The following is a 23,896-nucleotide window of genomic DNA, read 5'->3' as shown; positions in this document are numbered from 1 at the left end:
TGCAGATAGGGGAAGCAGAGAGAACACCTCACAGAGAAAATGAGCCCCTGCAGATAGGGGAAGCAGAGAAAACACCTCACAGAGAGAATGAGCCCCTCCAGATAGTGGATACAGAGAGAACACCTCAGAGAGAATGAGCCCCTGCAGATAGGGGAAGCAGAGAGAACACCTCACAGAGAGAATGAGCCCCTGCAGATAGGGAAAGCAGAGAGAACACCTCACAGAGAAAATGAGCCCCTGCAGATAGGGGAAGCAGAGAGAACTTGATTGCAGTGGGATAGAGGTCTACACTGTGAAGTGATTACTGCAATTCCATGTTCCATTGATGTATGTTGTGTCTGAGAAAGCAGAGCAGAAGAACAAGGGTGAAACAGTTTCAATATGCTATTTTTCAGTGTGATTCTGTGCTGTCTCTGGCCTGTATCTCTTAGTCCTGTCTTTTATAATGGAAAACTCTTGTCATTGTAAAATGTCACCCTTGTGAAATTGGAGGGAGGTTATTCATATAATTATTTTAATCAAAACGTTTTATGAATAAAACCCTGTTTAATGAGTCCTTGCTAAAGGATTATGAAAGGTTTATTATAACATGTTCGGTTTATTTATCTTCTATTTCAGGATGATGTGAAGACCATTGTTGAGGATATCAACTAGAGTACAGCCTTGTTCATTCCTGCCCTACAGCACTAGACATTTTCTCTGGACTTGCCATCTCTTAGAAGTCCTATGGGGATGGGGACGTGTTTGGATATAGGATGCACTTACTGCGGCCGCACTAAGGAGCAGTCTTGGCCCCTGACGTGGTGGCTGTTGGTCATGATGTCCATCTCCCTAGCAATGGGACAAGGTCATTCCGTCAACACTTTCCAGTCAGAGAGGAGAGAGTGGACCCTGAACCACCTGACAGTGCACAAGACCACTGGTGTTCTCTATGTTGGTGCTGTGAACCGGATCTACAAGCTGTCTGCCAACCTGACACTTCTGGTCTCACACGACACAGGTCCTGAGTACGACAACAACGCCTGCTACCCTCCTCTTATAGTGCAGCCCTGCTCAGAGCCCTTGGCATCCACTGACAACATTAACAAACTGCTGCTCATAGACTACTCCCACAACCGCCTGCTGGCCTGTGGCAGCCTCTACCAGGGAGTCTGCAAGCTGATGCGACAGGACGACCTGTTTATCCTGGTAGAGCCGACCCACAAGAAAGAGCATTACCTCTCCAGTGTCAACCAGACAGGCACCATGTATGGTGTCATCGTGCCCTCCTCGCAGGGCCAGGACGGCACCCTGTTCATTGGCACAGCTGTGGGTGGAAAGCAGGACTATTTCCCCACCATCTCCAGCCGTAAGCTGCCCCGCGACCCAGAGTCCTCTGCCATGTTGGACTACGAGCTCCACACAGACTTTGTCTCCTCTCTCATTAAGATCCCCTCTGACACGCTAGCTCTGGTCCCGCGCTTTGACATCTACTACATTTATGGCTTCGCCAGCGGGAACTTTGTCTACTTCCTGACCGTGCAGCCAGAGACCCCAGAGAATGGGATGCCAGCTGGCAGTTCCCCTGGTGACCTGTTCTACACAACCCGCATCATACGCCTCTGCAAAGGGGACACAAAGTTCCACTCTTATGTGTCTTTGCCAGTGGGCTGTGTACATAAGGGAGAGGAGTATCGCCTCCTACAGGCTGCCCACCTGTCTAAGGCAGGGAAGGTATTGGCCAGGTCCTTAAACATCAGTGCCCAGGATGACATCCTCTTTGCTGTGTTCACCAAGGGTCAGAAGCAGTACCACAAGCCTCTGGACAACTCCGCCCTGTGCATCTTTACCATCCGAGACGTCAACGCCTGCATTAAAGAGCGCCTGCAGTCCTGCTACCAGGGAGAGGGCCACCTGGAATTGCACTGGCTGCTGGGAAAGGACGTGCAGTGCACCAAGGCGGTAGGTACCTGTAACTAAACCCCTGAAGAGGGCTCTGCATCCAGTCCCTTCATTAACATCCAGCTAGCCTGGGGCCAACCAGCATTGGCTCCTCTGATGTGGCATACATACACATTATTCAGACAGTGGAGCTGACAGGTTAGAGAATGTCATTTTTGAAGCTTTGATTACCCCACAGCCTTGATTACACTAACAGTAGCCAGAATCCTGCTGAAGAATCCCATTCACCGTTTCTATATTCCAAAAGAGCAGCAGAATAAGTGGGGGAGATGAATGTACAATGCTAATCAGAGGAGTTTTGTATGTCGCTTTGATTCCATTTAGAGGCTCAGGCTCTCTCTCTCTTTCCATTTGTGACTGTAACTCTGTATGATATGCGGCTGTCAGTGTTCAGAAAACGCTAACAAGGACATCCATCAAGGTTGTTATTTCAGCAACTCTCACCCAACCACTTTGATTCCACCATTGCCTCCATCCTATTTTGCTAATAGTCATATACTGCCTCTTACCCATGTCATCCATCTGTTCCAGTGCAGAAGAAAACAGAATAGATACTCTTGAGAGGTGCAGGAAATGAAAGTACAAATGTGTGGCCCTAAAAAGCGAGATTTCTATTCCGTCTGACAGGCCATTAGTGGATGTTTGAGGTGGGTTGTGCTAGATGTAACAGGACTGCTTAGCATGCGAGCCTCTCTGATGCTAAATCAAAACCTGACATCTCTGGGACTGTGTATTTGTGTGATGTCAGATCAAGCGATTTAAATCACAGAAACCGTAACAAAACACATGGTGTTCTCCTGTTTGCCATGAGCAATTAAACTGCTCAACAAACACACTGTCCTGGCATTGTTTACAAATGTAACAGCCCCAATAACTTTTGAAGTTGCGGCCTTGAAAACCATGGTAATTGTGTGTAGCAAATATGTAAGGATTTTTACAGCAGTCTTTTTGAGATTTCTTACTCTCATTCTCTTGCTCTCTGTCTCACCCATCTCTCCCTGTCTTCCCCCATCTCTCTCTGCAGCCTGTGCCTATCGATGATCACTTCTGTGGGCTGGATATCAACCAGCCCCTTGGGGGCTCCCAGCTGGTAGCTGGCCTGACGGTGTATACTGAGACCAGAGACAGGCTGACCTCTGTCATCTCCTACGTCTATAATGGCTACAGCGTGGCCTTTATCGGAACCAGGAGTGGCAGACTAAAGAAGGTGAGCATGGGCGATTCTTTCTCCACACCCGCATGAAATATATTATAATATACTATGGTATAAATACTAGTATTCACTGTTGTGTTTTTTCACTACAGTAAATACTGTAGTATTTCACAGACTATACTATAGTATTTACAGTTAACTATAGTACAACTACTGTAGTAAATTCAAATTGTAGTATATACTATAGCAATTATTGTAGTGTTTTTACGGATTGTAGTATACTGTAGTGTTTTTGTGGACTGTAATATTTACTATAGTGTTTTTGTTTTATTATCTTTGGCCTAGCAGTGGAGGTTTTTTCCTTGAGGAAACCTAATTGAGAAATACTAAAAGAGCACATTTTCCATAACCTGTAGGTAGATAGGTCTGAACGGATAGTTCAGAGCTTCTGCTCTTTTCTATAATACAATATATGGTCTACACATGGCATGTACTGTAGGTTTCTCACTTATGGGTTGCACAAATTGGCATATGGAGGAGGGGAATGGGCAGGGTATATGCAAATTAAATACTGTAGTATTCACTATAGTTAAAAAAGTGTGTTTTTGTCATGTCTTTTGCTGAAAATAATTTAGAACTATTTTATAATTATTAGATGACGCTTACTTGACACACTTGTCTAAATTGATGGGTCATGTGAAGGAAATGCAAACTCCCCACAGCCACATCTAGCTAAGTTGATGGGTCACTATTCTTCATGAAATACAATAGATGGCCGTAATCACCCCCAGACACACCTGGCTAATTAGATGGGTCATGTAATTATCCGGACGAAGTGGACTCTTTTTTTTAGACATGTAGCGAGCTAGGTAGCTAGCTAGCTAAACAATGAACCAGCATAATCCAAACTCATACTACTATCAATACAAACAATTTCATAGCTGTACTAGGAATCTGCAGGTAGCTAAAGCTAACAAACTAGGTTCAATGTTAGATAACTAACAATAGGCTACAACTAGCAATGCAAATGGATTTCTGATTCTAATAATATTACTGCATAGATCATACACGTAACATTAGCTAACGAGCCAGCAAGCTAACATTCGCTTTGCAATAAAAATTACTTTCTGACTAAATTAGAAACTTAAATCTGAAAATGTAGCTACTCTTACCCATATACATGGATGAACATTTCATGGGAGACTGGAACCATTTAACTCCGTTTTGTTTGTAGATACATCTTGTTTGGCCAGCGTTGTGTCAAGTCACTCCGGTTCACACTAACCGTGTGCAGAAAGTAGGCAATTTCCAACTGAGGACTCTCGAAAGTATATCTAAACGATTCAAGCTTTTCAACACCTGCACGCACACACACATAAACACACACACACACGCTAACACACACACACACACACACACACACACACACACACACACACACACACACACACACACACACAAAGCGGCAGCTCTACCCTTTAGCTCAGTGCGAATGTTGCCTGTAATCCATGGCTTCTGTTTGGGGTATGTACGTACAGTCACTGTGGTGACAACGTCCTCGATGCACTTATTGATAAAGCCAGTGACTGATGTGGTGTACTCCTCAATGACATCGGACGAATCCCGTAACATATTCCATTCTGTGCTGGCAAAACAGTCCTGTAGTTTAGCATCTGCTTCATCTGGCCACTTTTTTATAGACCGAGTCACTGGTGCTTCCTGCTTACATTTTTATTTGTAAGCAGGAATCAGGAGGATAGAGTTATGGTCAGATTTGCCAAATGGAGGGCGAGGGAGAGCTTTGTTTGCGTCTGTGTGTGGAGTAGAGGTGGTGTAGATTTTTTCCCTCTGGTTGCCCATTTAACATGTTGACAGAAATTCGGTAAAACTGATTTAAGTTTCCCTGCGTTAAAGTCACCGGCCACTTGGAGCGCCGCCTCTGGGTGAGCGTTTTCCTGTTTGCTTAAGGCGGAATACAGCTCATTGAGTGCAGTTTTAGTTCCAACCTTGCTCTGTGGTGGTATGTAAGACAGCTACGAAAAATACAGATGAAAACTCTCTGGGTAAATAGTGTGGTCTACAGCTTATCATAAGATACTCAAACTCGGGCGAGCAAAACTTTGAGACTTCCTTAGATATCGTGCAGCAACTGTTGCTTACATAAATGCATAGGCCCCGCCCCATGTCTTACCAGAGGCTGCTGTTCTGTCTTTCCAACAGAGTGTATAACCTACCAGCTCTATGTTCTTAATGTCGTCGTTCATCCACGACTCGGTGAAGCTTAAAATATTACAGTTTTTAATGTCCTGTTGGTAGGATATACGTGCTTTCAGTTCATCCGATTTATTTTCTACCTCTTGAACATTAGCTAGCAGAATGGAGGGCAAGGGCAGATTAGCCACTCATCACCTGGTTCTCACAGGGTCCTGGTCCTCTTTTGTCTCAATCTCTGTTTCCTTCTCCAGCGAATCTCCAAGAACAACTCTTTGTCCAGTTTGAGCTGAGCAATCCCAGTTCTGATGTTTAGAAGCTCTTTTCGGTCATAGGAGATGGGAGCAGCAACATTATGTACAAAACAAATTACGAACAACGCAAAAAAACAATCAAAATACGTATGATTAGTTGAGGGCCGATAAGACAGCAGCCCTACCCATCGGCGCCATCACCTGTCACCTCACCTGAGGTGAGTTAGAGGAGTCTCTGGTTACATAGTAGAAACTGTGGTATGGGGCCTTGGAAGCTAGGCATACTGTACAATGTTAACTTCAGGGATTTAGAGAATGTCCTATTCCTTTGGGCCAACACTGCTGTATGTTTTTATTTTCTTTATCAGACGAACACACACACACACACACACACACACACACACACACACACACACACACACACACACACACACACACACACACACACACACACACACACACACACACACACACACACACACACACACACACACACACACACACACACACACTTAGAGTGCATTCATCATAGTATTAATCATGTTTGGTAATAGCATTTGCTAACATACAGCTTGTTCTATGCGAGGAATCAATACAGCTCACTTAGGAGCAGTGATGTCATGCCTGACTGATTAGTGCAGGGGTGTAATACAGACATCCACCTATTTGGCTCTCACTAAACACGTCCCCCTTTCATTAGGCACTGCAGCACCATCCTGTCTTCGCAGGACAGACACACACTTCATCAGCATTCAGGCAAAGTCATGATGGATATGGGCTAATCAATGTCCATGTCTGTCAGTTAGAATCTGCCCAAACACACAGCCACTCAACCCTGAAGGCTGCCAGATGTACTGGCCTTATGTCATTGTATTTTTATTCTCTTAGAAAGACGTTATGTTTGAAAATGTTATGAATCTTTGTTGCTAGAGTGTCCTTTCTACCATACTGTATCTGGGGCAAAGGAATAAGGGAGACTGTAATGATACTAGACTAAAATGGATAGACTAGCTGAAGAGTGCTCCAAGTCTATTATCCATATGCTATGATAGATAGACTTAACACACTTCGCCCATGCTAGTCACATCTGGTCACATTTAGTGGGATTGGCAGGCCAAATACATGTACTGTGAACTGATCATCTTTCTTACCAACTTCCAGGGAAATGGAAAGCTAGAAGGAACATTTATGTACAGTAATGTTTACCTCTTTTAGAACCCTCCCAAATTGCTTCATTGATCACAATAATCTCATAATCAATTCCATATGGCAATATTTAAAGGGAGAGAAATGTAAGAACATGTTGTGATGTGGGTCCGGGAAGCTGTCTGGCAACTTTCAAACTACCCTTTACTTTACTCTGCGGTCCGACTCATCCCAAACCATCTCAATTTGGTTGAGGTTGGGGGATTGGGGAGGCCAGGTCATCTGATGCAGCAATCCATCACTCTCCTTTTTGGTAAAATAGCCCTTACACAGCCCAGAGGTGTGTTTTGGGTCATTGTCCTGTTGAAAAACAAATGATAGTACCACTAAGTGCAAACCAGATGGGATGGTGTATCACTGCAGAATGCTATGGTAGCCATGCTGGTTTAGTATATTTTGAATTCTAAATAAATCACAGACAGTGTCACCAGCAAAGCACCCCCACCCCATCACACCTCCTCCTCCACGCTTCACGGTGGGAACCACACATGCGGAGATCATACGTTCACCTACTCTGCGTCTCACAAAGACACAACGGTTGGAACCAAAATCTCAAATTTGGACTCATCAGACCAACGGACAGATTTCCACCGGTCTAATGTCCATTGCTTGTGTTTCTTTGCCCAAGCAAGTCTTTTCTTCTTATTGGTGTCCTTTAGTAGTGGTTTCTTTGCAGCAATTCGACCATGAAGGTCTGATTCATGCAGTCTCCTCTGAACAGTGATGTTGAGATGCGTCTGTTACTTGAACTCTGTGAAGCATTTATTTGGGCTGCAATCTGAGGTGTAGTTAACTCTAATGAACTTATCGTCTGCAGCAGAGGTAACTCTGGGTCTTCCTTTCATGTGGCGGTCCTCGTGAGAGACCGTTTTATCATAGTGCTTGATGGTTTTTGTGACTGCACTTGAACAAACTTTCAAAGTTCTTGAAATTTTCCACATTGACTTACCTTCATGTCTTAAAGTAATGATGGACTGTCATTTTTCTGTCCTTATTTGAGCTGTTCTTGCCATAATATGGACTTGGTATTTTACCAAATAGTGCTATCTTCTGTATTCCACTCCTACCTTGTCACAACACAACTGATTGGCTCAAACGCATTAAGAAGGAAATAAATTCCACAAAATAACTTTTAACAAGGCACACCTGTTCATTGAAATGCATTCCAGGTGACTACCTCATGAAGCTGGTTGAGAGAATACAAAGAGTGTGCAAAACTGTCATCAAGGCATAGGGTGGCTACTTTGAAGAATCTCAAATATAAAATATATTTTGATTTGTTTAACACCTTTTTTGGTTACTACATGATGCCATATGTGTAGAACATAGTAAAAATAAAGAAAAACCCTTGAATGAGTAGGTGTCCAAACTTTTGACTGGTACTGTATGTGATGCATTATGCAAATTTCGGGACCAACTTTGGCTCATGAATGCTACTTTCAGAACTACTGGCTAAAAATTATACAAAAGTACCGGAGAATCTCTTTAAAGGATGGAATCACAACACGCTACCACTGAGAGATGCAGCAAGCCATGCTAAAAGAGCATTGTATTAATTCATTACTAAGAGTATATGGGGTCATATGACATTCTAAAACGTATTTGTCAGGTTATTTTATTTTCTTGTTTGTATCCAATGTTGGCCTTTAAGATGATCTTGGTGCTACAGAACTCCCCCTGTCAGTTTCGGGGAAAAAGACACCATTGTATTTCCTCTTGTAACGTTAGGTTACAGTTTGGACATTTAAAGAAAGACAACAGAAACACTAGATTAGAAAAGGGAATTTAGCCAAAGCATTAGTAACCTTCCTATTCAGGAAAACAGACTGCCTACGAAGGAAGAGAAAAAATATTTTGTGCACATACTCTAGGAGCCATGAAATTACTTTATTTGTGGGTTTTTTTGTTCATATGTTCTGGACCTTGAATGATGTTTCCTACTCATTTACAAAACATTTTCATTATTACATGGCTAAGGTTGATGGGGTAGCAAGCATGAGTTGATCTTTGTAAACTAGCCACTTTTCATCATGTACATTACTTCTACCAGAAACTCTGGCTGAACTAGGACAGCTTCCAGATACTGTGCACATCTCAGCAGCTACCAGCAGGCTCATTATAAAACCAATTAAACGGTCCTCCTCTCATTACGAACTGTGAGGCTTAAGAGAGATTGAGGACCTGATGTAGTCCCACAGGGCCAAAGCCCAAACAACCCTGTTTTAGATTATAAACTCATGTATAAATGGACTGAAAGCAAACTCTGGGCCAGTCAAATAGTCACTATTTCCTCTGAGATAATAAATTGGACCTTGTTCACTGTGGTTGCTCCTGGTCAACTTCCTAATGCCCAGCTTAATACCGCTGGCACAATATCTCTCTGGGCAATTTCGGTTTTATTTTCCAATCAGGTTTTGCAAGTGGAACTCATACAAGCGCTGGTTTCTGTGAATGAAATAGAGAGTGTGTGAAATGGAATGAAAGCTGACTCCACCTTGCGTGGGATTGTGGTAAGAGAGACAGAGGATGAGGGGGCAGGGAACCACGAAATAGATGAAGAGTTACAGAGGCTTTACTGGATACAACTTTCTATTGAGTGACTGGTTAGGGGGATGACAGTGTCAAATCAATGGTGGACAGAGCTGGTTAAATGACAAACGGAGCAGAGTAGACACTGTGATCCTAATGGTCCTTCTGATAGAATCCCCTGACCGTGTCCCTAAATGACTGCAGCGCTGGGGCTGCTTGCCAGGCTTTGGTCTCTTTGTCACAGAAGATATTTCGCCGGTAGGATTCTCCCATCTCAGTCCATGAGGTGTTTTTCTCTATAGTCCTCTATCTTTATGGTGGGGACCCCAACCTTTAGGAGAGGGCTGCTGAATGGAAGGTGGAAGGGTTGATTAATTGGTGCTGTTTTTGAGCCCAGGGGATCCAATCATGTAATCAGTTTCTATTGATTCCTGCTGTGTCTATTGAGAGAGTGTTGTGGGCCTGCCAGTGGCTGTGTGCACTGGTCTGGCATGCAGGGAGATTTGCTGCAGTCCAACCTGATCTTGGTGCTGCAGATTTGTACTGTCCAGATAACCAGAATGGAGGATATGTAGTTTATTATGGGCTTCTTACATCTGCCCCCTAATTGTCTAACCCTCTGCAAAGTCTCCTGTCATTCTGTATTTAGATGAGTATCTTCTTAATATGAGAAAGCATTTCCACTTCACAGCAGTTACATAGGTTTAATCAGCCAGTTGATATTATCATGCTGAATTCTAAGCAACCATTAGACTGCAGATAGTATAGCTAATGAGGATATTTTTTCTCAGTTGTCCAACTTATTGTTGTCTTTTAAGACTCAGGGTATATCAATTTACATTTTCAGATGTGATAATAATCTACTGTTACTGTATGAAGTCATTCAGATTTCTGACATCACCTACTAATGTGGAACATGTGTATTGATGAAAATGGACAGAAAGGGGTTGGGGAAGGGAATCCAATTCTCTGTTTGTATGTGTGTGCCTATCCACAAACATGATTTTAATGCACCCCAAAAGATGGTGGTTTGAAGTTGTGCCAAAGTTAAATTAATCTTTAGTCTGGTTTAATTGAAAACCAGCCAGAAACATGCCATCACCGGTAACATAATGAACTAATCCTGGAGTAGGGACAAACATTACAAAGCTGAGCTAAGAGTACAGTACTCCATAGGTTTGTTTGGTCAAAACCGTCACTGTTTTATTGTCAAGCATACAGATGTAATAGACCAGCCCTATGTCTGTCTCTCTGTCCTCCAGGTCCGAGTGGATGGGTCTCCTGAGGGCGGGGGGCAGTATGAGACCCTGACCGTGATGACAGAAGGTGGTCCTATCCTCCGAGACATGGCCTTCTCTCTGGACCGCAACTCTCTCTACATCATGTCTGACAATCAGGTGAGGAATCTCCCATTCCCTACTGTAACAGAAATGTTTATAAGTTAACAAGATCCTTTCCTGTGAATATGAATGCAATGATGTATGTACTTCATGGGTTTAGAGTTGTGATGAAAATAACAATAAATTCATTTATGACTAGCCAACATTATTTGGGCTGAGGGTTATGTGTATAATATCACAATATTACCACAATAATCGAAAAAGTAAAGATTCATTGGAACTCGAGCAAATATCAGAAATATTTGAAATTGTGCTCTCCTTCACACATCGTGGTACTACTTTGTTTAATGTATCTCTCATATTATATGTAAACTCCATGTTGGGGTTGTGGGTAAGATATGCAGGGCATGTTCAGACAGAAGGACACATGCTCTAATTACTCACCCATGTGCACCGACTACGACTAACATGCATCATACATGCCTCACGCATCCAATAGAAAACCTCTAGACTAACATGCATGTTATACTAGCTACACACATCCCATAGAAAACCATACAACTTCCATGCATCTTAAACTATGCTACACACACTCCATAGAAAACCATTAGAGACATTTCCTTGATTTGTAGGTGTCATATGGTGTTCTCCAGTTGGACAAGCATCACATCAGCTAGCAGAGCACTTGTTGTTGGCTGAAGTCCTCTGGACTCATTGCGAGATAAGAGGGAACAGTGGTAATCACTTTTAACTCAAGTGATTATTCAGGCTCAGTCACATGGCACTGTGTAATGGGATTAGATTTCAGTGCGACCAAAAGCCCTGCTATCATTGTTACACTCACTTGTCTCCCGACTGTTGGAATGTATTTTTAAACTAAACTGAAGGACAAGGAGGCAGAGGGTGTTTGGACAATACAGGCAGCATAAATTAGTTAAATGTGTCTGGAAATATCCTATAAACGTCATGTGAAGGCTCAAATAAGGTTTTTAAGAAAGGAGAGAGAAACGGGCACAGGCATTGTACAGAAGTGTCTCTTGATACAAATCAAGGCAGCACTTCCTGGAGTGTGATGGTCAGGAAGAGACAAGACATCACTTATTGATGAGCCTTGGTTGTTCAAGGAGAGACATATTCTCCCTTCAAGGAGATAGTCTCCTCATTTTGACTGTATTATGAGAACATGGACGCATGTAACCAACAAACCAGGCCATGGCCATGCACTCTCTCTCTCCTAATATTGGAACCAAACCGACTGCTTGTGGCTTTTGGCCCTTAAGAACCAGGAAGGTGAAAATACTTTCTCCCTCTCATTTCAATCAGGCCTTCCTAGAGCTTTAGAGAGGAATTCCAGGAGGAGAGGAGCTTGCTGGGCTGCTCTCTCAGATTTCCTGCTTTTTCAGCCGATGCCAGAGTAGGGAGATTTGGGGATTTCTCTGAGCCAAACAATAGAGAAATGATGTGGAATCAAGAGCGAGGCACAGATAGATTTGGCTGAGATCAGGCGACCTTCGCAGAATAACAATGAGCCTCTCTTTCTCCTGCCGAGCGCAGCGCAGCAGACAGGGCAAGCATGATGATGCAGAGTGGAGAGGAATGGAGTGAGTGTGTGAGTGTAATAGTTTCTGTTTAATGTCCTCTGGTTGATTATTTATTGAAAGATCTATCCCTGCTTCACGTGTATTGTCCAAACAGAAACACTCTCTATTGAATTGTAATGGTCTACATCAGGGATGGGCAACTTTGATGGGGGTGGTGGCCACAAAAAAACAGAACTCATGAGGGGCCGCAGAGGCATCCCCACTTCGCGTGCAAAACATTTTAGGTGCCCCTTTCGTAACAGCAAAGAGAAAACACATTTTTGTTCTAAAGTTAATTTCCTGCAATTCTACTAATTTTGCCAGAGTAAAACTCACGGATGACTAGTAAAACTCAAACCAAGTTTATTCACACACTGGGTCACACAGCTGTACAAGACAGACATGTTTACACAAGCACATATACCTTCCTCTTATGCTGAGTCTCCTCCTTGCACATCTGGACAGCCAATACATCTCTATTGCTAGACAGGACTTTAGTGGTGACTGTTCTGTCTCACTTCATCTGACCTGACCTCTGCCCAAATTTCTCACTCCTCCCCGACTCACGGCTGTCCTACCTTATCTGTTGACAGAAACCAGACTGGCCCTTCTCCTCTCCATAGGATACCTGATATTTAACAATAACATGTTCTGACAGAATCTAAACTTTCTCATTCAGTACATTTCCATACCCTCAGTTATAATATGGTAACATGAATAGGGATATTTCAAGTTTAGAAGTTAGTACCCAACAGGTTGGAGGCAAATGTTGGCAGTTTTTAATATGATAACTGATGATTAATATATACATACAGTTGAAGTCAGAAGTTTACATAAACATTGGCCAAATACATTTAAACTCAGCTTTTCATAATTCCTGACATTTAATCCTAGTAAAAATTCCCTGTCTTAGGTCAGTTAGGATCACCACTTTGTTTTAAGAATGTGAAATGTCAGAATAATAGTAGAGAGAATGATTTATATCAGCTTTAATTTCCTTCATCACATTCCCAGTGGGTCAGAAGTTTACATACACTCAATTAGTATTTTCTTGGTCTTGTCTGATTTCTTTTGATTTTCCCATGATGTCAAGTAAAGAGGCACTGAGTTTGAAGGTAGACCTGGAAATACATCCACAGGTACACCTCCAATTGACTCAGATGATGTCATGGCTTTAGAAGCTTCTGATAGGCTAATTGACATCATTTTCTGGAATTTTCCAAGCTGTTTAAAGGCCCAGTCAACTTTGTGTATGTAAACTTCTGACCCACTGGAATTGTCATACAGTGAACTTTAGGTGAAATAATCTGTCTGTAAACAATTGTTGGAAAAATTACTTGTGTCATGCACAAAGTAGATGTCCTAACCGACTTGCCAAAACTTGTTTGTTAACCAGCAATTTGTGGAGTGGTTGAAAAACGAGTTTTAATGACTCCAACCTAAGTGTATGTAAACTTCCGACTTCAACTGTATATATATATATATATATATATATATATATATATAAAAATTGGTCAGCCAGCAGGCCACCAATTGCCCATCCCTGGTCTACATCATGGGGCCAGAGGTTTAAAGCTGCACCATAACAAGCGTGTCACGTTCGTCATAACGAGGAGACCAAGGCACAGCGTGATATGAATACATTCCTCGTTAATGAAAGAGAACACTGAACTAAACTATACAAAACAACAACCGTAACGCTACATATAACGAGTGCTGACATGCAACAAACCATAGACAATAACCCACAAAACCATAATGGAAAATGGGAACCTAAATAGGATCCCCAATCAGAGACAACGATAAACAGCTGTCTCTGACTGGGAACCAATTCAGGCCACCATAGACCTACATATACCTAGATGTACCAAACCCCATAGATATACAAAAAACCCTAGACAGGACAAAAACGCACATACCACACTCTTCACACCCTGACCTAACCAAAATAATAAAGAAGACAAAGATTATTATTATTTTTTAAAATTTTACCTTTATTTAACCAGGCAAGTCAGTTAAGAACATATTCTTATTTTCAATGACGACCTGGGAACAGTGGGTTAACTGCCTGTTCAGGGGCAGAACAACAGATTTGTACCTTGTCAGCTCGGGGGTTTGAACTCGCAACCTTCCGGTTACTAGTCCAACGCTCTAACCACTAGGCTACACTGCCTAGTGGTTAGAGCTAACTAAGGTCAGGGCATGACAAAGTGTTATTACAGTTAATCACTCAGAGGGAATACAACCTGTATTGGCTATAAGGCAATCTCTCAAAGTGCTATGCTGTAAAATGTGAAATCCTCATCCCCCGGTTTCACATTTGCTTGTTTTGTGTGTAACTTAATTTTCAAAAGTACATTTTTGGGGGGGAAACATTAGATAATGAATTCTCCTCTTGATCAGTATAACCAACCTGAAGGCAATAGCTATAACCCAGGTGAAATGTCACATTATCATGCACATACAGTACACATAGTCATTAAACATTATAGGCTGACTGTAGTGCTTAAAGACCAGGGCTCTCCAACCCTGTTCCTGGAGAGCTAACATCCTGTAGGTGTTTTCTTCAACCCTAATCTAGTGATCATTATTCTATTAATTAGCTGATTGATGAGATGAATCAGGTTAGTTACAACTGGGGTTCAATCGAAACCTACAGGAGGGTAGCTCTCCAGGAACAGGGTTGGAGACCCCTGCTATAGAGGCACCCATGACCCGTCTTGTCAAGGGCTAAATGCAGAGGAGAAAATGCTTCAGATCTATGCTATTTGTTGAGCTCGCTGGTCTTTTTTTTGTGTGAGTTTGTTTGGACAGGGAGGGTTATCAGTCTCTGTCTGGGCTTTCACCTAACCCATCATTAGACCTTTTGTTATCCCTGTCAAGGGGTCAGCAGCTGTGAAAACAACAGGTCAGGGAGGAGAGGAGATAAACCTCTAGCCATGTCCATCAGGGCCCTTTGTTCTCCCACCCACCTGCACCCAGCAGATCGATGGGTCAGATAATAAGCTGATGGTTGGGTCAGATAATAAGCTGATGGTTGACAGATATGGTCAGCTGCATTTACATTTAACAGTAATTAATAGAGACAACTTTTAAAGGAGAAATCACATTATTGCAGACAAAGCACTGTTGTGCTTTTAGTGTGTTTTCATTGAAGAGAACACAAATCTCTATAATCTGAAAACATGTTAAATTACAGATAAATCTGAATGAAAGTGGTAGTGATAGTAGGCTGATACGATAAGCCTTACTTTCATAGGCATTACATGTGCCTAGCATCGCTGTAAGGACCGATTCAGACTTAGGAAATGTAGGCATTTCCTATGCACTTTTCAGTATTGAAATTCAGACTTACCTTATTCAGTCACATAACGCGCTCTGCAGGTGTGGTTACCTTCGCGCACTGAATACATTTCATTAAACTGCTGAAAACCCTCCTACTTGCTGGCCAACAGATTTTCTCGTGGTTTTCATTCAATAGGGTTTTCTGTAGATTTATCTTAAATTATCTCTATAAATACGGTGTACGGTATCGTTGTATATGTATATAAACTCAGCAAAATAAGAAATGTCCTCTCACTGTCAACTGCGTTTATTTTCAGCAAACTTAACATGTGTAAATATTTGTATGAACATAACAAAATACTGCCACGGAGACATAAACTGAACAAGTTCCACGGACATGTGACTAACAGAAATGGAATAATGTGTCCCTGAACAAAGGGGGGGTCAAAATCAAAAGTAACAGTCAGTATATGGTGTGGCCACCAGCTGCATTAATTACTGCAGTGCATCTCCTCCTCATGGACTGCACCAGATTTGCCAGTTCTTGCTGTGAGATGTTACCCCACTCTTCCACCAAGGCACCTGCAAGTTTCCGGACATTTCTGGGGGGAATGGCCCTAGCCCTCACCCTCCAATCCAACAGGTCCCAGACGCGCTCAATGGGATTGAGATCCGGGGCTCTTTGATGGCCATGGCAGAACACTGACAATCCTGTCTTGCAGGAAATCACGCACAAAACAAGCAGTATGGCAACGATGAGACAGCCTATAGGGAGGAGGTCAGAGACCTGGCAGGGTGGTGCCAGAATAACAACCTATCCCTCAACGTAACCAAGACTAAGGAGATGATTGTGGACTACAGGAAAAGGAGCACCGAGCACGTCCCCATTTTCATCGATGGGGCTGTAGTGGAGCAGGTTGAGAGATTCAAGTTCCTTGGTGTCCACATCAATAACAAACTAGATTGGTCCAAACACACCAAGACAGTTGTGAAGAGGGCACGACAAAGCCTATTCCCCCTCAGGAAACTAAAAGGATTTGGCATGGGTCCTCAGATCCTCAAAAGGTTCTACAGCTGCAACATCGAGAGCATCCTGACTACTTGCATCACTGCCTGGTACGGCAATTGCTCGGCCTCCGACTGCAAGGTACTACAGAGCGTAGTGCGTATGGGCCAGTACATCACTGGGGCAAAGCTCCCTGCCATCCAGGACCTCTACACCATGCGGTGTCAGAGGAAGGCCCTGAAAATTGTCAAAGACCCCAGCCACCCCAGTCATAGACTGTTCTCTCTACTACCGCATGGCAAGCAGTACCGGAGTGCCAAGTCTAGGACAAAAAGGCTTCTGAACAGTTTTTACCCCCAAGCCATAAGGCTCCTGAACAGGTAATCAAATGGCTACCCGGACTATTTGCATTGTGTCCCACCACCCGCCAACCCCTCTTTTTACGCTTCTGCTACTCCCTGTTTATCTTATATGCATAGTCACTTTAACTATACATTCATGTACATGTAACAGGACTCTTCTTGCGTTGTGTACAATCAGTCATCGACACGGAACTCCAACATGTAGCACCAGTCATGTAGATTTATTCTGATAGGAACGGCACAAAATTGCACGTCATGCAATGCACGTCTCACCATCCAACTCTGCATTCACGCACTGTACAAAATATATGAACCCACCCCACCAGACACAGTAAGTTGCTTCAACACCATTGCTTTCATGGAGGCTGGAACCACATACAGATACATTTTCCTCTTTGTAAGCGCATTCTTCGAAATACAGTACAGTACAGTACACCCATCTTCATGGTCAACTTGTCCCAACTTCTGAGAAGACACAAAACCTCAACACTCTCATGGGCACGCTCTCTCCGGGATGGTCTTCTCCCCCTCTCCACAAAGAAGATGACTTTGCTGATCACGTTGTCATCACGCTACTTACTCATCAGTAGGTCGTGTGGCAGAACATTGACATCGGTCTGCTCTGATGGCATAACAGCCTGTGGGAGCTGTGGCAACAGCAGTGCATGTGAGCCCACTTCACCCACCCAGCACCTGTGTGAATGAAGAACAGCTGCAACTTCATGTCTTGATAAAGCACCAGATGGGGGGGTCAACAGTAGCCTGACAGCTAATGACCACTTCGTTGGAGTCAGAGGCTTTGTAAAAGATGAGCAGGACCAACAGCAAGAGAGTGCTGTAGTGTCCACAACTATGTAATTGTGGAATCTGAAAAGACACATATCCCAAAAGCATGAAGGTGTAATACGTGCACATACTAACATAAATAAATTAAATGGGTAGCTAGCTAAGTGTGTCATTGTAGCAAAATATTTCTAAACAAAACATCTGATCTCTTAAAAGCTTTGTTAATGTTTGTTCTATTATCTATACAACGGGCTATCATAGATTTTGGCCCAATAGGCCAGACATATTACCTCTTTCAAGGAGCTTTCATTTTGATAGGGTTCTTTTCCCAAAAATATTTAGGCTTACCTATAGAAAAAAAACTCTGCATCCCTGCTCAGCCTGGCAAGAGTGGCCTGAAGGGTGTTTAGTATCCACAGTGTCTATGCAAGCACGGAGAGGGTATTCTCCATTGCTGGCCTGCTCTCCGGGCACTCGTGTTTATAAAAGTGAATTCAAAAGCACTGTAGACTGAGCCTAATAATGTATTTTTCGGAAAATTGGTATTTAATTCTAAGTAAATCACAGACTATATGCACAATTTATAGACTATAACTGTTTAATACAACAACATTTTGTTTAAATGCTGAGTGCTTAATGTTCCTGCCAGCCTAGTATGCAGCCTAGTGTGGCGTACTCGCAAATGCTTCACAATTTATTTCTTTGTAGGCTATCATTTTTAAATAATTGAAATAATAGGTTAATTAAATAGCCTAAATAATGCATTTTCGGTTCCTTCTTACGCTGCCTGTCTTTTTCAGTGTTTGCATGCTATTTATTACAACATGTAGCCTATTTAAAACGAACGATGAACCCTTCCCACATTCACCTCTTCATGTTGTTTATTGGAATACATTTGGTGCCAATACTTCAAAACCAAATGGTAGTTCCAGGTAGTAACAAAAATAGATGGTTGTTGGTTCAATTGGAAATTTGAATGAATGGAGCGTATTTGGAGCAGCAGTTTTTCCCCCTCTGAGAGAGGAGTGTTTTTTAGGGGTGTGGTTGGAAAGGAAGTGAAACACTGGACTGCTCAACTCCGCCCACATACTCTGCTCCACACCACTCTCACTTTCGTATCTTACCGAGTTATTTTCAGATCTCATTTGGCTCTTTTGTAGCATTGGCAACTACAGTATATGTGTGTTTTCTATACCTGTTCACTCCTTTCACTGTAGGCTTCACAGACACTTCCCATCCCTTGGCTGCAACTCTTCTAATTTAGTGTACCCATGTGGAATTCCTGGTCTCTGGCAACGTTTGGAACGGTCAAGAACGCCGAGTTCATCTCAGCCTATGCAGCTCTTCAGTCCCTTGACTTTTAGGCCCTGACGTAGACAGGGATCACCCCAGAGAACACTGCTACTCCAGGTGCTCTCTCTTCATCTGTCTACGTTTTCTCTCATAGTCCGAGAGACACTTACATTACATTTAAGTCATTTAGCAGACGCTCTTATCCAGAGCGACTTACAAATTGGTGCATTCACCTTATGACATCCAGTGGAACAGCCACTTTACAATAGTGCATCTAAATCTTTTAAGGGGGGTGAGAAGGATTACTTTATCCTATCCTAGGTATTCCTTAAAGAGGTGGGGTTTCAGGTGTCTCCGGAAGGTGGTGATTGACTCCGCTGTCCTGGCGTCGTGAGGGAGTTTGTTCCACCATTGGGGGCCAGAGCAGCGAACAGTTTTGACTGGGCTGAGCGGGAACTATACTTCCTCAGTGGTAGGGAGGCGAGCAGGCCAGAGGTGGATGAACGCAGTGCCCTTGTTTGGGTGTAGGGCCTGATCAGAGCCTGGAGGTACTGAGGTGCTGTTCCCCTCACAGCTCCGTAGGCAAGCACCATGGTCTTGTAGCGGATGCGAGCTTCAACTGGAAGCCAGTGGAGAGAGCGGAGGAGCGGGGTGACGTGAGAGAACTTGGGAAGGTTGAACACCAGACGGGCTGCGGCGTTCTGGATGAGTTGTAGGGGTTTAATGGCACAGGCAGGGAGCCCAGCCAACAGCGAGTTGCAGTAATCCAGACGGGAGATGACAAGTGCCTGGATTAGGACCTGCGCCGCTTCTTGTGTGAGGCAGGGTCGTACTCTGCGGATGTTGTAGAGCATGAACCTACAGGAACGGGCCACCGCCTTGATGTTAGTTGAGAATGACAGGGTGTTGTCCAGGATCACGCCAAGGTTCTTAGCGCTCTGGGAGGAGGACACAATGGAGTTGTCAACCGTGATGGCGAGATCATGGAACGGGCAGTCCTTCCCCGGGAGGAAGAGCAGCTCCGTCTTGCCGAGGTTCAGCTTGAGGTGGTGATCCGTCATCCACACTGATATGTCTGCCAGACATGCAGAGATGCGATTCGCCACCTGGTCATCAGAAGGGGGAAAGGAGAAGATTAATTGTGTGTCGTCTGCATAGCAATGATAGGAGAGACCATGTGAGGTTATGACAGAGCCAAGTGACTTGGTGTATAGCGAGAATAGGAGAGGGCCTAGAACAGAGCCCTGGGGGACACCAGTGGTGAGAGCGCGTGGTGAGGAGACAGATTCTCGCCACGCCACCTGGTAGGAGCGACCTGTCAGGTAGGACGCAATCCAAGCATGGGCCGCGCCGGAGATGCCAAACTCGGAGAGGGTGGAGAGGAGGATCTGATGGTTCACAGTATCGAAGGCAGCCGATAGGTCTAGAAGGATGAGAGCAGAGGAGAGAGAGTTAGCTTTAGCAGTGCGGAGCGCCTCCGTGATACAGAGAAGAGCAGTCTCAGTTGAATGACTAGTCTTGAAACCTGACTGATTTGGATCAAGAAGGTCATTCTGAGAGAGATAGGGGAGAGCTGGCCAAGGACGGCACGTTCAAGAGTTTTGGAGAGAAAAGAAAGAAGGGAGCATCTGGTCGTCGCGGTGGTGGCACAGGCTACTCATTTCTCCTAAGCAGAGATTTTAAATGTTTTCCCTCTCTTACTTGTCCATCTCCTCATTTGAATTCCATGCCACTCAAGTTTAAAATTGTTGTCATCTACTGCCCACCAGGTGTCCATAGAGAGTTCCTCAATGAGCTCGAGAACTTGATAAGCTAATTTCCTGATGATGGCTTTGTACTTGGAAACTTCAACCTCCCAACGTCTGTCTTTGATTAATTTCTTTCTAACTCTCTCTTTCCCCTCGCCTCTTTTGACCTCACACTTTCACAGTCCCCTCCCACTCACAAGGCAGGTAATACGCTTGATCTCATCTTTATTAGAGGCTGTTTGCCTGCTAATCTCACTGCAACCCCCCTCCAGGTCTCCGATGACTAATTTGTTTCCTTTTCTGTGTGGCTTTCCTCCAACCCTAGCCACTCAGCCCCTACCCAGATGGTCATGATCTTCGCTCTCCATCTCCCACTACTCGTTCCTCTTCTATCCTTTCATCTCTCACTTTTGCTAAATCCATCTCCCTCCTGTCTCCTGATTCTGATTCTTCGACCCTACTCTCCTCCCTTTCCGCATCCTATGACTCGGAACATCCCCATTCATCCCGGCCAGCTCGGCCCTCCCCTCCTGCTCCGTGGCTGAGGGACTCATTGCGAGCTTACAGAACAGGGCTGCGGGCAACTGAGTGAAAATTGAGAAACTAAACTTCCGGAGGACCTATCATCCTTCCACTCCCTCCTCTACCTTTTCTTTATCTGTCTCCACTGCGTAAGCCACTTTCTATCACTCAAGATGTCAAGCTTCTGCCTCTAACCCTAGGAAGCTCTTTTCCACCTCCTCTTCCCTCCTCAATCCTCCACCCCTCCCCCTCCATCCTCTCTCTCTGCATCAACCACTTTGAAAAGAACGTTGATGACATCTGCTACTCATTCCCTCAGCCTCTTGAGTCCACTAGTCCCACTCATAGAGAACTACCCTACGTCTTGACCTCTTTCTCTCCCCTCTCTCCAGATGAAATCCTGCGACTAGTGAGGTCCGGCCTACCGACAACGTGCCTGCTCAACCCCGTCTTCTCATCCTTCTCCAGACCATCTCAACTCATCCTTGACCACTGACTGTGTCCCCTCTGACTTCAAATTGGCCTGAGTTGCTCCCCTCTTCAAGAAACCAATACTCCTCTGACATAAAAAAACGACGGTATCCCTTCTTTCTTTTCTTTACAAAACACTTGAACGTGCTTTCTCTGACCAACTCTTCTTGACCCTAACCAGTCAGGTTTCAAGACGTGTCACTCAACCGAGATTGCTCTTCTCTGTGACATGGAGGCCCTCCGCACTGCAAAGCTGACTCTCTCTTCTGTTCTCATCCTCCTAGATCTATTAGCTGCCTTCGACACCATGATCCATGAGATCCTCCTCCACTCTCTCAGGGCTGGGCATCTCAGGCCCTGTACACTCTTGGATTGCATCCTACCTGGCAGGCCTCTCCTACCAGGTGACGGGGAGAGGATCTGTGTCTGCACCACGTACTGTCACTACTGGTATCCCCCAGGGCTCAGTTCCAGGCCCTCTCCTCTTTTCTCTACACACCAAGTCACGCGGCTCTGTCTAATCCTCACATGGTCTCGCCTATCATTGCTATGTGGATGACACTAAACTACTTTTCTCCTTCCCCTCTTCTGACACCCAAGTGGCAACACGCATCTCACTGTCCATCTTCCAAAAACATCTGAAACAAGTATCTTAAATAATCCCACAGCACACAACCCCTCGCAACACCTCCTAACCTGTCTGCTAAATTCCTAAAATGTCAAATGCAAATGTAAATTTGAGTCAACCAAACTTTTAAACTCCTCCAAGGAAACAAGATCCAAGTCTTTCAAGCTTGTCTGGAGATAATTCCAAGACCACGGAGCTAGAACACTGTTTGCCATGATCTGTTCTGATGCTTCAGTTCAAGGTCAGAATACAAATAGAGAAAAAGTGCATAAAAAGGGAATTACGTTCCATTTAGCGCACTTAACTCAGGTTGGAACCCCTTCCCCCAAGAGCATGATATAAGATGACGAGGATTGCATAATAGCCAAAATTGACAGTTGCAGAGTGGATTCGAGTTTACGACTGTTGAAAATAACATATTACACCATAATTATAACCATCTATGGTATAATTCTCTTGCTCACATCTCTATGTAGCGTGTACTGTAGGTTTGTGCTGCCCTATCAATAAAATAAATTAATAAAGAGAAAAATCTGAAGCTTTCATCAAATGACTGCCACATTTTAGTGTGGTAATTAATTAGTTACATTTCAAGGGATTTCTAGGGCTGTAAATGTGTGGGAAATTGCGGTCCTCAAACAAAATGTTGTCTGCTGACAAATGTCATCTCATTGTGATTCATAGCTTTGCCTGCATGCTCAGGTAAAATTCGATGGACAAATAAACTCACAACATGTGAGCTGAACATTAAATCTGAGCAGCACCAGAGGCATACTGTTGGCACGGTAACAGCAAGACCCATCTGTCTGTCTGCTCATTCCCCTTCTTAGCTAGTTTTGGAGAGGCTAATCTGAGTTGGGCTGGTTGGGAGGATTACTCTTTCTGTGTCAGATTTGGACGTAGAGCCTGTCCCCCCATCCCTTCTAAAATAATTTAGCTTTTTCTTAAAAAAAAGAAAAAGTGATTTTTCGTAGAGCGGCAGATAATCTGTTTTGCCAACATAACTGAGAGAGAACCCATTTACACTATCAAGAGAAGCGGAGACGCTCTAATCCATAATCCACTCTTCATTTGTGATTGCTTACATCGGGAAATGACTCGCATGGTCCGTCAAGGGGGAGAATAATAACAAAGTATAAAGTAGCAAAGCTTCAACCTGTTTGTGTATGCACGGGCTGGCGCTGCCCACTCAACAGCAACGTCTATCACAGCGACTAATGGGAGCGTATGCTTTGCCTGGCGTCCACACAGAGAGGTGGCGGTGTGTGTATATGTGTGTGTATCTGTGTGTGTAGGCTGATCCAAGCTGTGAGCACACCCATGGATATCAGGCTTATCTTTGCTGTGGCTTAACTCGTTTCTTAGCCTGTTTGCCAGAGCTACTTCCTCTGTTGAGGAAGGTTGAAGATGACAAAGGTTAAGACAACATGATTCTAATATCCCAAAACTCTTTGCAAAATTGAGACCAGTGTTGCTTGTTAGCAACGATGCTAATAGTTATCAATGATTCTGGTCCAATTAATTTGTTTATTTCTGAAAGCTGCCGTGTAGAATTATTATATTGTCTTAACTTTGTCATCT

General features: G+C 43.8%; 1 protein-coding gene across 2 annotated transcripts in view; it reads left to right on the top strand.

Moving 5' to 3' along the window:
- LOC118388463 (plexin-A2-like) overlaps positions 1 to 23,896 on the top strand; it is a 64,491-nt gene that overhangs the window by 13,936 nt on the left and 26,659 nt on the right. The window contains exons 2-5 of one of the 2 annotated variants that reach the window (XM_035777566.2): positions 619 to 1,941; positions 2,966 to 3,148; positions 10,557 to 10,691; positions 21,609 to 21,750. In XM_035777566.2, the coding sequence (XP_035633459.1) occupies positions 727 to 1,941; positions 2,966 to 3,148; positions 10,557 to 10,691; positions 21,609 to 21,626 (1,551 nt within the window). In that variant the 5' untranslated portion in view covers positions 619 to 726 and the 3' untranslated portion in view covers positions 21,627 to 21,750. Of the gene's footprint in view, positions 1 to 618; positions 1,942 to 2,965; positions 3,149 to 10,556; positions 10,692 to 21,608; positions 21,751 to 23,896 lie in introns of those variants that run through there. The other variant, XM_035777565.2, reaches the window with a different exon arrangement.

The sequence above is a fragment of the Oncorhynchus keta genome, chromosome 10, assembly GCF_023373465.1.
Source record: "Oncorhynchus keta strain PuntledgeMale-10-30-2019 chromosome 10, Oket_V2, whole genome shotgun sequence".
Taxonomy (NCBI): domain Eukaryota; kingdom Metazoa; phylum Chordata; class Actinopteri; order Salmoniformes; family Salmonidae; genus Oncorhynchus; species Oncorhynchus keta.
Note: the sequence above shows the minus strand (reverse complement) of the source record. Positions and strands in the feature narration are given on the sequence as shown.